The sequence below is a fragment of the Leptonotus elevatus genome, chromosome 6 (assembly GCF_054856555.1).
Source record: "Leptonotus elevatus isolate MCC_2025b chromosome 6, RoL_Lele_1.0, whole genome shotgun sequence".
NCBI lineage: Eukaryota > Metazoa > Chordata > Actinopteri > Syngnathiformes > Syngnathidae > Leptonotus > Leptonotus elevatus.
This window is the reverse complement of record NC_141244.1, coordinates 24165557-24181095: the sequence shown is the minus strand read 5'-3', so window position 1 is coordinate 24181095 and position 15539 is coordinate 24165557. Positions and strand designations below refer to the sequence as shown.

At 46.1% G+C, this 15539-nt stretch overlaps 1 protein-coding gene across 9 annotated transcripts in view; it reads left to right on the top strand.

Moving 5' to 3' along the window:
* The first annotated feature begins 2904 nt into the window (after nt 1–2904).
* fam131bb (family with sequence similarity 131 member Bb) overlaps nt 2905–15539 on the top strand; it is a 33171-nt gene continuing 20536 nt past the window's right edge. For 4 of the 9 annotated variants that reach the window (XM_086077784.1, XM_086077777.1, XM_086077783.1 and 1 more), the window contains exon 1: nt 2922–3148. In XM_086077784.1, the coding sequence (XP_085933910.1) occupies nt 3126–3148 (23 nt within the window). In that variant the 5' untranslated portion in view covers nt 2922–3125. Of the gene's footprint in view, nt 3149–4059; nt 4121–15539 lie in introns of those variants that run through there. The other 5 variants (XM_086077782.1, XM_086077781.1, XM_086077780.1 and 2 more) reach the window with 3 other exon arrangements.

The following is a 15539-nucleotide window of genomic DNA, read 5'->3' as shown; positions in this document are numbered from 1 at the left end:
CGACGCCATCTTGAAATAATTAGCCATGTTATTTTTTCAGATTTTTCAGGAACCACCAAAAATGTAACCATTTTCATCATGAAGAGAGGATTTAGGCAAAAAAAAAATTATTGGGGGGGGGGGGGGAAAAAGACTTATTTTAAGAGGGTGACGATATACAGAATGGTGCCTTGAGATATGAGTTTCATTTGTTCCACACTCGCAACTCCAATCATCTTTCCCCATTGAAATGAATGGAAATGCCTTTAATCCGTTCCTGCCTCCCTAATCAAGCCAACAAAAAATGTAGCGTTTTGTAATCAGGAAAAGAGCAGTCTATAGTATTGTACTTTATAAAAGCATATACTGTCAATGATTATGAATTCATTGCAGCTTCTTCTAGTGTGTGTGTGTGACTCGGCCACCGGGGGGCAGTGTAATACAGTCATGCAAACAAACAAAGAAGTGACTCAGTCAGCTGCAGTAATATTCCTCATTTTTCACAGAAGATAAAGAATATATGCACATGAGTATATTGCTATGCTATCTATTTTTCCCCCTATTACGTATTAGCATCAAGCTAGCGAACTTAAACTTTATGCCTTGTGCTTTTTAACATTCTGTTCTTTTATTATTGAGGACGAAATTGTCAGCCAGGACCCGCTTATGCCGTCACGCTATTGCCACGTCACAATAAGTTCAGGTTCCATTTTAATGGTCTGTAGCATGGTGCGATAGTCGTTAGCACATCCGCCACACAGCCAAGAGGTTCGGGATTTTCGATATGGAGTTTGCAGGTTTTCTCGTTGGAGAAAGTTGGTAAGCGTGAAAACGGCACAGAATGTTGAGCAGCTTGCGCCGCACTCCAGAGCCAGAGAAGGAAACAGTTGGATTGCTGGAGGTAATAATAACCTTCCTCAGAAGCAATCACAAATATCAGGAGAGTATTGTTTTGAGCGGAGACTGACCTCCGCTGCAGCCCGGCCTGATCTCTTCTGCCCGAGCGGGAAACCAACAAGAAGATCTATCACGTCTATATATAAACCGCAGCGCGGGGATTGGCTGGATTATGTATGATTTATGTCGGGCAAGCTGCGCATATCCACCGTAAAGCCTTTTTATTGTCCCGCCACATCCCCACCAATGCATTTCATTTTTAATTATCTGTCTCATGAGCCTTTTTCGGATGATAATTTTGAAGGATTTGGGGCGAAAAGTAACACCTTAGGCCTGTTTACTGAACAAAATGATTCTCTCATTTTCATGAGATGAATAAAAAAAAAAATAATCTATGTTTTTTTTTTTTGTATGTACTGTTCACAAATCGGTCTAATCTACCTGTGTAGTGAGCACTTCTACTTTGCCGAGATAATCCCTCCATCTCGCGTGTGGTGAATCAAAATGCTGATTTGACAGCATGATTGCTGCACAGGTGTGCCTTAGGCTGCCTGCAATAATAGGTTATACTCTGAAATGTGCAGTTTTACTTAAATTAGGGATGGATTTTGAATTGTACTACAGGTTATTGAGTTAAGAGGTTTCTTGCAAAAGTCCATCCGCCTGATATTCACGTTACTGAAATATATCTGATATGAGTCGTTTTAAAATCAGAAAAAATGGCCAATTTTTTCCCCAGATTTTCTTGAACAACAAGTGACCCCGAAGTGCCTCAAAATCAACAGGAAGTGACCCAAATTTAACAGGAAGTGACCTGGAAGTGTCCCAAAATTAATTTGCTATAACAATAGTACACACCAGATTCTTGTCTGTATTCATCCCTAATGCAGCTTTCTACTCTGCAAGAGTCAGAAGTCGCATTCAAAATTTCAGCGGGAATTAATAATAGTTGCATTCATTGTACTGTGTAGTCTTTTAATTCATCGGTCAATTAATCAATGACCGGAATTGGCATTGGCCTAAAAAAATTCCATATCGTCCCTCGCCTCATTTTCTTTTTGCCATGTCCACTATAGTGGACGTCTCGCACACACACACACACATATGGTCCCCACACCTCCCTCACACTTGACTCAAGTCTTCCTCTCCTCTCTGTCCTCTCCCCCCCCCCCTCCCCCATCTGTCCCGCTCGCGTTCACTGCTCTCGTCCCTCTTCTTTGCCATGCTCACAAATTCACACGCATACAGCCCTCCTCCGCACACTTCTCCTTTCTCGCTGTCCAGACTGTGCTTGTGTCATTCTCTGCGCACCACACACACACATTTGTCATCTCCACGAGAAGAGGGCAAGACGCGGACAAAATAGAATGGGACGGGGGGGGGGGGGGGGGAAGTTGTAGGTGTCATGTTGGCGTCGGAGGAGGAGATTGAGGATGTGTAGGGAAAGGAGAGAAGAGTGAGGGGCGGATCAATATTGTGAGCATGGAAGGAAAACCCTGTGTGTGTTTTTTTTTTTTTTTTTCTCTCAGCATCCTAGGATTCCTAACGGTGTTTTCATGAGGAGAGAAGGAAACAGCTGCTTTGCATTGTCAGGCTAGAGCGCGCACAGGAGAGACACAGAGTGAGAGAGGAACCCCCCCCTCGCCCGTTTTAGCTCAATAATATTACAGCGGTGCAGCGATATCCACAACAATGGCAGCCGGCCACTCTCGGCATTGTGCTATTGATCCCCCCCCCCCCCCCCCCCCCTCGTGGCAACCTAATACACACGCGCACCCCAGTCAATCTAATTGTTGTTTTTCTTTACGCACCATACCCCCCCCCCCCCCCCCGAGCAGCATCCATCAGCCAAATAGTTAAAGAATACATGGGGAAAATTGCAGCTTTGAAACTTAGCCATATCGACAACGCCAATGACGCCTCGCGTCTTTATTTAGTCGTCTATCGCTTCCAGGCATACTGACTTACTAACCGGATCTAAGACACTGCACCGGAGCGAGCGAGAGGGAGCGACGGATGGAGAGAGAGAGAGAGAGAGAGAGAGAGAGAGAGAGAGAGGGAGGAGAGAGAGAGAGGACGGACGAGTGGCCGGGCAAGCGCAGGAGAGAAAGACGGAGCGCAGGAGGAGGGGAAGGAAAAAAAAAAAGCTAGCGAAGAGGAAGAGAGTCGCAGGAGGAAGAGGGAGAATGCGCGGCGTCTGGCTAACTCTTCCATGCTTGTATCCAGGGCCTTTGTGAATACACCATGGGATGCATCGGCTCCAGGAGACTGAGTAAGCATCACTTCTCTTGCTCTTGCTCACTCATTGCGGAAAAAAGTAGGGGGGGGGGGGGGCAAGGAGGAGGGGATTGGAAGGGGGGTGGTGGGGGTGTCCTGCAGAAGTGATGGTTTGTGTTGTAGAGATGGAAAGGACGGGCTTTGTGTCGTGTTGTGTGTTTTTTTTTTTTTTTTTTTTTTTTGCTCTTTTGTGTTTAAGAAGCTGTGGACGTGTGGTCACAGCGGCTCTTCCATATAGTATGCAGGCAACATGTCACAGGCGATATGTGTTAAAATGTGTGTGTGTGTGTGTGTGTGTGCGCGTGCAACCCCCCTCACCACCACCAACCTCGGCACCCCTCCTCCCATCCCTTGATTTATGATGCTGTTTGGCAGTATGTATATGTGTGTGTGTGAGTAGGAGGCAGAGCGGGATGGAGAAGGCAGGCAGAGGCGCGAGCTTATTTATAGGGCGGCATGGCTCCGAGGAAGGAAGACAGGAAGAGGAGAGGAGAGGGGGGGGGGGGGGCAAAAAAAAAAAAAAAAAGGAAAAGTGATAATGCCATCGTCGGAGGCGCTTGCACAGTTTGTTGTTCTTTGCGGCAATAATAGGGACGAGGCCGGGATCATCAGGCGAGCGCAATTTGGAGCGCTGGCAGGCAAGGAGAAAGGAAGACTGGCCGGATTGGCGATGGAGAGAGGGAGGGGCAAATATATGCAGGCGAGGGGGGGGGGGGGGGTGTGGGAGAGATGGGAGGCTTCAGGTGAGAGTCCTCCAGAGTCCAGACGATCAACTGTTTGTTGGAATGTTTCGGCGCGGGAAGAACGAGTCGCTCTCAAAAGGCAAAAAATAAACACACTTCCTTTGCCGTTAAATATTCATGTGCCACTTCGGCGCGAGGAGCTCTTCAACTTATTTACGGAAATAGGAGCAATGTCACCATGAACGCGGCCCAGCCCCTTGCAGGGTCAAGCGTGTCCCAAGCAGGTAAAAGGACTCGCCAGTGTCTCATCCAGCTCTTTTTGTCTTTTTTTTTTTTTTTTTTTTTTTTTTGCATCTGGAGGTAAATTCTTGATGAGGGCTGCTTTAAAAATATCCAGCTGGAGCACATCGAAGAAGAAAAAGGCAGAGCGGGCAAGAGGCAGCTGCAAAGCAATGCAGCACAAGCTCATTTCTGCCTGATTTAAGCATTTGGCACTTTGTAGAGCCGCCGAGGCACAGCACAAGGTCGGGGTCGAGACGAGAGACGAGCGAGTCCAGTTTGTCGGAAAATAATGGAATCGCAAAAGAGCTTGCGGGGGGATGAGAAGGGCGACATTATGCGTACCCTCATTTTTTTAATACGATGAATCAAAAAAAAGAGGCCAAATAATACAAGAAGACACCGCAGCCAATTTCAATGGCGCATTTTAAAAAAACGACAGGAGCTGACATTGGGCCGTGATCGTGAAAAATGGAATGAAAAAAGTCAAGTGGAACCTGTAAGGTCGATGAATCAACAAAGCGTTCAGGGACAGGGTCAAACTCTAATTCCAATCAATTGTCCGGAGCAAATCAGGGGAATTGGATGCATTTGTTTCAGGGCCAAACTGTTGCCAACAGAAAATCTTCACTGATGTTTTAAAAATGGCATGACAACCATATTGAACCAGGGCAAAGGGCAAAGGGCATGTCACTGTCCGACGTGGCATTAAGGTTATTTCCTTTCCGCTGGTCGCCATCATAATTCTTTGCTGTCAGAGTGGAATCCCGTTAGCTGTCGCAAGTTCAGGTGTGCATTTTTTGCTTTTTCTTCAGTTGCTATGACAATTAGCTTACAGTATACACCCCCGCGCAGAAACTCAAAACTGCTAGCCAAAGTGTTATTAGAAAGTCTAAATGTATTCCTGTTGATAAATAAAAAAGGGGGGTACTAGCTTAAGATGGGAACAGTTTGTTCATTGCATCATCCCTGCGCGTCACTCTCCAGGCGCGACGAGTCGACTTAACGACGCAACTTTTACGCTGATGTTAAGATCAAAGAGGCAATAAATTGCGAAGGAGTGACTGTTTTGACCGATCAAATACGTCAAATTGTGAAGGGTTAGGAAAACGATTGCTGATGTGGATCAAAGGAAAAGAGTGTTAGCCAACTATCGATACAGCCTTTCTATTTTGAAGGCTCAGCCGCGACGGGCCAATGAGCGCAACATTTTTCTTAATTAATAATTGTGTGTGTTTTCATTTCTGTGTTGTACTTTATTTATTTTCAAGTAGGCAATAAAAACAAGGTAAACGTAACGTGGCTGGAACGGATTAATTCTATTTCCATTCATTACAATGGGAAACATTTCTTCAGTAGATGAACGATATATCTTTTACAAATATTTTGGCCGAATGAATTTTTCAGTAGCATTTACGCTAGAATTTACTGTAATTACAACTTTTAACATTAGCATAGTTTAGCAATAGACTACAGTTTTCCGACTTCTGTGCTGAACATGTTTTGCATGTGTGAAAGCAGCCCGTTTTGCGTTTATCGATCCATGTTGAAACGCACACGCGGGCCTCACAATGGAGACAATAGCATCTCCAACAGGTGGTGTCTGCACCCGGTGCGATGCTGATGTAACCCCCCCGATTCAGCAGTAGCAGCAGCAGCCAGGCTAATGTGGAGGCATGCTTGTGTTTATCCTGGGTGAGAATAGCTTTCGTGTGCACTATTGATCGGGCTTCTCCGCTGCAGTCCGAGCTGCCAAGCGCGAGATCAACAGGAGGGAAGCGACAGGCTGCCCGATCGGGTCTGGCTTTTGTGCGGGAGTTTTCTGTATGGCGTCTCGGGAACTCAGTCGTTAAGTCAGACTGCGCTTTGTAGCCATTCCCGTGCATCAGTGACAGCAATTTCCTCCCAAAATCAGGCCGTTGTGTAAAACGACTGTGAAGCATGAACAGTGGGAGTTGCGATCTGTTGTTACACAAAAGTACAATTGGCTTTGAGACGTGGGGTTGTTAGATTGTTATTTTAGATTACCAGGATACCGTGGATTCGTAGCAGCAGTGGAAGTGGCAGCAGTCGGCCACGTTTCTGCTTTTTTTTTTTTAAATTGATAGCCGTGCAGTCTCTTCTTTCAATTTGATCGTTTTTGTCAAAAGGCTGATCCAACGAGCCAAAAAACGAGTGTAGCGTAATGCCGTCCATTTTCTATACCTATTATTATCTTGTTCTTGGGTCAGCTGGAGCCTATCCCAGCTGACTTTGGGTGAAAGGCAGACTAGCAGTCTGCCAGTCAATCACAGAGCACATAATGAGCCAGACAAGCGTTCGCACTCGCATTCATACTGTCAGCGAGTGGCAAGTGAACCACTTGCCAACACGGAAGTCATCCAGCCATCCATTTTCTATAGCACTCGTCTACATTCGGGTCGCCGGCAAATTCGTGCCAATCCCAGCTGACTTTGGACGAGAGGCGGGGGGGGGGGGGGGGGGTACAACCTGGACTGATTGGCAGCCACAATTTTCACCTGTGCTACTAAAGGGGGCCCCATTCCAGACAAAAATGTCATTTTGAATATGAACAAATGTATGTGCTGGCCCAAGAAGAGCGAAATATAATTCACGAAATATACACAATATGCAATATACTGTTTAAATATATGACATTCATTGAAATGCATTGGGAAAATAAAGGGGGGGAATTTTTTTTTTGCTATACCCAAAGAATTCTTCAATAAACGCTGATAAACCTCCAATATGTGTCTCCCCAAGAAAAGAAAAAATATCGGGGGGAAAACATCAGCAAACAGGTTAATAAGCCGCTGGTGCCCTACAGTGAGTTGGGGGGGGGGGGGGGGGGGTAGGGGGGGGGGGGCAACTATAGTAAAGGAAACATCTTTAGAATTTTCCACACAATTATTATTATTATTATTATTTTATTAATCACAGGTTTTTTTTGGTGGGGGGTTGTCATGTGACCATTCACAAGCTGTGATGTCCTTTTCAGTCGGCAGAATGTGCAAGACAAAATGGCCGCTCTTGAGCTGGACAAAATCATCAGGTGTCTTTTTCTGCTTAATACATATTCCACAAATGCAAAATTAATCAGAATTCCGTGCCTAGACTAGCAGGGGATTTTTTTGGGAATGGCAGAGGACGTCTGAGTACCCAAAGGAAAAAAAAAAACACGCGGGCACAGATGGCCAACATGCTAACATAGAAGACTGGAGCCGAGATTTTGAAAGCCAAACCTCATAACTTTGAGACAGATGTGCCCTCTTCCTCAGTGGGGACCACATGGAGATCGCCCACACCTTCACCTTCCTGGGCGCCACAATCTCGTTTGACCTCTCTTGCTCCGGAAACACCTCATCAAGAAAGCGCAGTAGCGTCTGAGGGAAAAAAAACAACATCTGCCAAAAGCTGCCTGTGACCTTCTTACCACCGCGCGACCTTCGAGAGCATTCTGACCTACTGCATCGCGGCGCGGTTCCCCCGACTGAACCGAGGAAAAAAACGAAAAAGGCTTCGCAGAGCGGGGGCGCGAGAGAGAGAGCAGACGGTCATCGGGTGGCCCCTCCCCGCCGTCAAGGACATCTTCACGTCTCGTTACCTAGGAAGAGCTGAGGCAATCACAAGTGACAACGCCCACCCTGCTCGCTACCTCTTTGACCCGCCGCTCTCTGGCAGGCGCTACTGGTCCATCAGGACCACAACAAACAGACTCAAGACAGCTTCTTCCCACATGCCATCGCGGCAACTGAACTCACAATCGCACCGACGCTCGTTCCTTGCCGCTTTGGATGTTCAACATTCATGACTTTGCCGCTACAGCACAAATAACAAGTTTGCCTTACTGCCGTCGGCGCTGCATAATTCAGTATTGTTAGCAAAGCGTTGCCGTCCCATGTCATATTTAGTATTTTTTTTTTTTACAAACCTATACTATTAGTCAGTCCGCACCAAGGTTACTATAGTTAACAAAGACTAAGGAAATAAGTACAATTGAAAACTTAATGCAACAGCCCGACACCAACAGCTGCCGTGTCTCCAGAAACCAAAGTTATTATAGAAAACGAAGAAAGTAACTCAACTTAAAATTGAAAACAAAAAAACATTTATTTTCGTTAACAAAATAAAATGAAAAACAAAATGCTTTTTAAATAAAAATGAAACTACAAACTACATGTTATGTTTAGAATGAATTAAAACGCACTACTAAATGTAGCAATAAAGTCTTTTGTCTTCGTCTGCCAATTAATGTCACACGTGAGCTTTCAGGGCTCATTTGAAATATTTCAGTATTGCTGTACATCCATACAGAGGAAGGAAGGTCAATCATTTGACGTCATTTACTTGATTGCACATTAAATAGTGGCCTTTAATTATTATTATTTTTTTTTACATTCGACAAACATTATACAAAAAAAAACTAAAACTAATACTAAAACAGATACAAAAATAAACTAAAACTAAGCATTTTCAAGAGGAAAAAAAACACATAACAAACGTGTTGTAAAAACTAATTAGCACTAACTGAATATGATGAAAAATCCAACATTATTGTAACCCTGGTTCACACGCGAGTGTTATATTCAACCTATCTAAAGTGTTGAAAATAATATGCGCTCTTTAACAAAATAATGGTTGGGCAAACATGGAAGTACAAAACTGTTTCATTATTGAAGCTCAAACCAAAGGCTTTCTATTCTATTCTACTCAAGCCATTATTCCACGAAAGTGAGTGCCTGTATAATACATTTGTAGAATAGATGAGAAAATCAGATTATGTTTTTTGGATTTGTTGGGGTCTGGATGTTTCTTGGGCTGGGGAGGAGTTCTGGTGGGGGGTGTCTGGTCGGTGCTGGATTTCGCCTTCCTTGGTTTTCTTCGGTCCCTTCGGGTCTCCTGGTGTTCGGTTTAGGTGAACGGTATGAGATTTTTTCTAATAGGTTTTCTGGTGAGCTAACAAATACACGCACGCACGCACGCACGCACGCACGCACATACACATACTCACCCACACACACACACACACACACAAAAAAAAATCAATATATATATATATATTAAAAAAAGGAAAAAAAAAATCAATAAGATGTCGGTTGGCGTGCATGTTGATCATGATCTCTGGATTTCTTTTTCTCACCCTGGCGTTTTTGTTGTTCTTTAAGATCACTGTATGCCAAATTAAAATAGAGCAAAAACTCTGCTACGCAAGCCGGCGGAAAGTGCCGTAAGTTTTAAAACACCACTTCACTTGAATCCAATTGACACGCGCGGCTCCTGTCTGGGGAATTGATGAATTGATTGTCGTAAACTAAGAATTTTATTGACTCGCTCTTCTTGCCTTTTAACATCTACTTAGCCTGCGTCTCCTCAGCCCCGCGGGTCACGTGACGCTGATGCGCAGCAGGGCCGCCCGCCCGCCGTCACCCCCCTTCAGAGAGCAAAAGGCCTTGAGAAGAAGTCGATGCGAGGCGCAAATTCCTTTTCACCTCATCGGCGAGGAACGGCACACAAAAAACATCTGATAAGAAAATCTGTCAAATATTTGTCCTCAGCTTTTTGAGCAGCGTTACGCACGCTTCATCGAGAGCAAAAACTACCAAAGCCGTTATTATTAGGAATGCTTCTCGTTACTGTCCCGGCCGGCACCGCAGCGCGGCTCACATGGGATGCGTTTGCCGTTGATATGATCAGCAGTTATCGTTGCCGGAGACAAACACATCAGAAGCGTTTTTTCCCGTATCCATTTACCAGGTCACGTGATACCTGCGAGTGCTAGAAAACATCAATCATTGCATAAATCGGGGCATTGTTTGTATCTCACCGCTCTGGCGCGGGGCAAGCTGCTGCAGCAACATGGAAATAATAGCGGGAATGTGGGGACATTTTGATAAATCACCTTTTTGTGCAAGCGCTTTGGATTTTGTCAGTTCGCACAATTCCATACAGGGAAATTTCTATGCGTTGTTCTGGTACTTTTGCATTTAAAAATACTTGTGAGTTCATTTAAAGAGCAACATTCTAATTTTGTGGCGCAATAATTATTTCTTTAGATGTGGTTCCAGACTATCACCCGAGCGGATTAATTCGGCGTCAAACACGCTAGCCATGTCATTTTTAGGTTAGCTTAGCAATTAGCATGGCTTCTCCCTTTATCGTAGCCAGTCGAACTTTGTTGCTAGCTAGCTAGCTAGCGAAGATTTTTAGGATGTCTCCGTGGTTGATTCTCAGTTTTGCTATTCAGTATTTTAGAGACACAAAATTCGAATTATTTCGAGCCTTGATAGGTTCTGCGACAAATTACAATAAACGTCCGAACTGTTCCATCGTACGCTTATAAAAAACTTAGCTCACTTCCCTGGCAATCTTTAAAGCAACAGTTGAACATTCTTAACTGCCATACAACCAGTAAAAAAAAGTTCCGTTCCGTCTTCAATTCCGCTTATCCGGGGTCGGGTCGCGGGGGCAGCAGCTTTAGCAGGGAAGCCCAGACTTCCCTCTCCCCAGCCACTTCAGCCAGCTCCTCCGATGGGATCCCAAGGCGTTCGTTCCCAAGCCAGCCGTGAGACGTAGTCTCTCCAGCGTGTCCTGGGTCGTCCCCGGGGCCTCCTGCCGGTAGGACATGCCCGGAACACCTCCCCAGGGAGGCGCCCAGGAGGCATCCGAACCAGATGCCCGAGCCACCTCAACTGGTTCCTCTCAACGTGGAGGAGTAGCAGTAAAAAAAAGTGAAGTTCTATATTATAAAACTAAACCAAAATACGGTATAACAACCCACTCTCCCCCATTGAGGCTTAGTGTTTAAAGAAATGAAGAGAGCTTTACTGTTGGGGAATGAACTTCATGCTTCACGGTTTTTAACGTTCTTAACTGTTATACAATCGTAAAAGAAGTTAACTGCTGAGCACTACAATAAAAAAAAAAAAAATGGCACCGTTAACACTGATGACAAATGTCATCGTAACAAACATGTAGAGGCAGGATTATATGTGTCTTTTAGGATGGATTGACAATTTGGGGGGGGGGGGGGGGGGGATTTGCGTCATGGCAGCGTGAAAAGAAAAACATGGACTAATATAGTCGCTTCAGATCATAATCAGACTTCTTCTAAATGGGATAAAAATCTGATACTTACCGGATTTTCATAAATATTCGCAAAACATAATCAAGGTACCCATGAATTTGAAGTACCCTGCCCAAACAACACAAAAGCGGTCGTGCCCGGGGGGGGGGGGGGGGGCATTCTTGTACATCCAAACATACTTAATATTTCTTTGCAGTTGTGCTTTCGGCTTTATTTCTATGTGTCAGGTTTGTGCGTATCGTTACGTTCCTCGCCACGCCGTCCCGCATTGTTGTTTTTGTAACTGCATCACAGAGAGGAATTCGCTGCCACTCACATTGAAAAGAACACAACGCACCCACCGCAGCGTGACCGTACACACACTTGGTAAAAAAAATAAAAATAATAATAATAATAATAATAATTCTCCCCGTGCTTGCGTGGGTTTTCTCCGGGTACTCCGGTTTCCTCCCACATTCCAAAAACATGCATGGCAGGTGAATTGGACACTCCAAATTGTCCATAGGTGTGATTGTGAGTATGGTTGTTCGTCTCTGTGTGCCCTGCGATTGGCTGGCAACCAGTACAGGGTGTACCCCGCCTACTGCCCGAAGCCAGCTGGGATAGGCTCCAGCAACCCCGCGACCCTTGTGAGGACAAGCGGTACAGAAAATGGATGGATGGATGGAATAATAATAATAATAATAAAAAAAAATATATATATATATATATATATATATAAGAAAAACATTGGCACGTTTGCCACGCACCCCTGCTGTTAACTGGCAAATCTGGCAGGCCGAGCCGGACGGAGGCTGACTGATTGGCTCGGGTCCAATTTGGCGAAGCCTTGCACGCATCAACATATTCAAGGTGAATGAGTCATTGAGGTAACGATGAGACACGGCGAGGCCTAATGACCCTCACCTGCACGTACGCTCTGCACCCAAGGACTTGAATGATGGCGCCCGTGACGGCGGGGCATCGCCTGCGGATTTTTCCTGTGAACGCCGTGTCACGTGATTGAATGTTAAATGCGAAGGCGTCAATACGTGTGGGCTCGCTACTCGTTATCGTCGGGAGCTTTTGAGCCTAAGTGGCAAATCAAGAGTGAAGAGGCCTGCCTGTGTGTGTGTGTGTGTGGGCACACGATGACAGGCCTTCCTTGTAAACAATGTGACTCAACCTCAGAGTGAGTTATGAAAATGAAACATAATGCTGCGAAAGAGCCCAGTTTCATTGCTAGGATCGGGTTCCGCGCGAGTTATCCGCCGAGCGATCTGAGGGGCGTTGGGGGTGTTGCAATGTTGTGCCGGAGCGTGTTTATGAATTTCTGTGCAATTGCGCACGCACTCGGCATTAGTGTGTGACCAGCGCTAATTGCGTCTTTGTTATTTGCAGCTGTTCAGCTTGCGAGAAAATAAAGACGGCACGTGATGTCAGCCTCACGCGTCACGCCACGATTTTTTGTCCTCTGCGGCTTCTTTTGACCAAATGGGATGACATTTCCACATCAGCTTGGAATGTTCATTAGAAATGTAGCAGACCATTAGGATGTTTATGGGAGTTAGCGGGTTTATGAAGCCGAGATGCTTCTTCTTTCCACACGTTTTTTGGTTTCCACACTAAGTGCAGTGTGACGGTTATGAGTCTCTGACATATTTACCTTCCAGCAATCATGGCTATCAACGCGTCCCAGAGGCCATTTTCATGCCCCCTTGCTGTCGTTTCAGAATCTCACCCCCCCCCCCCCCTCCAAGTTAATGACTCGCGCTGTGTTTTTTTTACATCTCACATCCCTCCCCTGCAATTTTGTGTCTTTCCAAAGGCACGTTTTACTTTTCCCCGCGCCAAACTTCCCCCGGCCGTTTGTCAGCGAGTCCTCAGCCGGGTTCTCTCACCGCACCGTACAGCTCACTAACCCAGCATCTGCACATATCACTGCGAGAGGGGCTTCAATCCAAGCCATTACCCCCCCCCCCCCCCACACACACACCACCGTGGCAACCCAGCTTTGCTGCAGCCGTCTCGATAAACAAGCGCGCAGATGCCCCCCCCCCCCACCCCACCCCCCTGCCAGGTTCCTCACCGGTGTGGCTGCGGGGTAGCGCGTGTCAAGAAAAGACAGATGACAGTCGAGTGCTTCTCACTTGAGCGGGAGCCGTCAAGCCGGCTCCGGTCCAAGCAGGAGTTGACAGTGCAAGCGCTGCAGATCTTTGGTCATTCATTACGCACGGCTGAGCCGCTCCCTCTTTTGCTCCCTTCACCCCCCCCCCTCCTCCCCCTCTCACAGCCCGCCTCGGCCGTGCTAAAGCAGGCTCTCCCCCATGACTGCAGGGGAGAGGGGGTTGGGGGGGGGGGGGGGGGGGGGGCAGTTGGGGGGGTATCCAGCGGCGTACCGTTGTATATGCGGGGGAGGAGAGACAGAACGCCAAGGGAGGAAAATCTGCTCATGTGCTCCGTTGTTGTTGTTGTTGTTGTTGTTGCTTTTTTCATCCTGCCTCTCTTCTCAGGAGCGGAATTACGCATTGCCTTACTGTGCTACTGCCGAGCATCACCTAACGGGCGTGCGGAGACACGCGAGCGTGCCATAGCCTGAGAAACCACAGAGATGCTGGCTAAATGACTACTGACCCCGTCATCCGAGGGGACATTGTGAGAACTGTGGCCTAAAACAAGTCGGACTAATCGCAAACAGAGACATCGAAACCATCGCGGGTCATTTCACAAATGCATTGATGTCATCCTATACGACGCCCACTCAAGATATTACAAAGGTTTGCGCATTGTACTTATTAACGCACGGGGTCCGGTCCGGTCCGGTGCGGTGCGGTCCACGGGCTGGAGGACTGCAGGCAGCAGAAGTCCTGAGCCACGTTGTGATTTATGTGAGCGAAGAGTGACTGCTAATCCGCTAATTGGACAAACAAGGCTGCAGGATAGCGAGCAGAGAAAATGGGGAAAAAAAAGTGAGCGAGGCAAACAGCGGCAGATAAAATTGTGCGCGTTATGCTGCCGGCCCCGATATAGTATGTGGGTGCGCATACATTATGTTTGCGGGGCACGTTGAAAGAATCTGGGACATTCTCCTCTTCCTTCCCAGGCCCGGAAAAAGGTTTTACTGACATAAGGAACCGTCTCACGCCGTATTCCGGGGCGCCAAAAAATGAGGCGCGCCTGACTAATAATCCGACGAGGGTCACACGCAGTTCAGCTCTAATGGTAAAATTTGCAAACGTTTCAGACGGATCATAAGCGCTTTCTTTTTGCAGTTTTTGCTGAGAGTAATACTTTCGTTTAATAAGGACACCTTGTCCGGGTAACCGGAAAAGCATTTATTTGATACCACCATGACAAGTCGAATGAATTCATCCTCTATAAGCGCCGATCCAGTTCAGGGTCACAGAGGAGAGAGGGCCGATCCGTGCTGGATTTTGGGTGAGAGGTGGGCGAACGTTCACCCGTGCACAAAAGCAAGGTCCTCCTCAAAAGGCATGCTTGGGTGAGTTTGGTGCGGAACAACTTCAACCCCCCCCCCCCCCCCCCCCCCCGTCAAACAACCTTGGAGGACGGAGAATGTGACAATTCTCACAGGCACGCGACAAAATCTTCTAACGCGGGGGTCCGCTTTTTGTTTGAGGTGCGATGTCATTCCGAGGTCATAGCTCGCCAAGTGACGTTAGTGTTTACAAAGCTTTGTCGGTTTGACGAAGGCCTGCTCTAGGAGTTCGGAGTTGTCATCGGTGGAGGTAAAAAAAGCAGACCTTCCGCTGCCTAGTCAAGAACAGATCCTGTTTCGAGGAACTAACCATGGATTGCGTGAATTGTCCGACCCGTCGTAGCAGCCATGAAGCGTCTCAAACTGGCGCTGAATTGCATTTGGGGACAGAAAAAACCCTCTCGACAAGGCGGCAATTTTGCAGCGTGCTGTCAATTAGCGAGTCATGGGGAGGAGTACGATATCTTAGCAAAAATAGCAAAGGCTAAGCTGTCTTTTTTTTTTTTTTTTTTTTCCCCTTTCTTAAGAGCTCAGTATTGTTCATTCGGAAATGTCATCATCATTGTTCTTTTTTTTTTTTTTTTAATATACATATATATATATATATATATATATATATATATATATATATATATATATATATATATATATATATATATATATATATATATATATATATATATATATATACATATATATATATACATATATATATATATATATATATATACATTTTTTTTATTTTTTTTGTGTGTGTGTGGGTGAGTATGTGTATGTGCGTGCGTGCGTGCGTGCGTGCGTGCGTGCGTGCGTGCGTGTGTGTATTTGTTAGCTAAGCTGTCTTAATGCCGAGGGCCTCCCT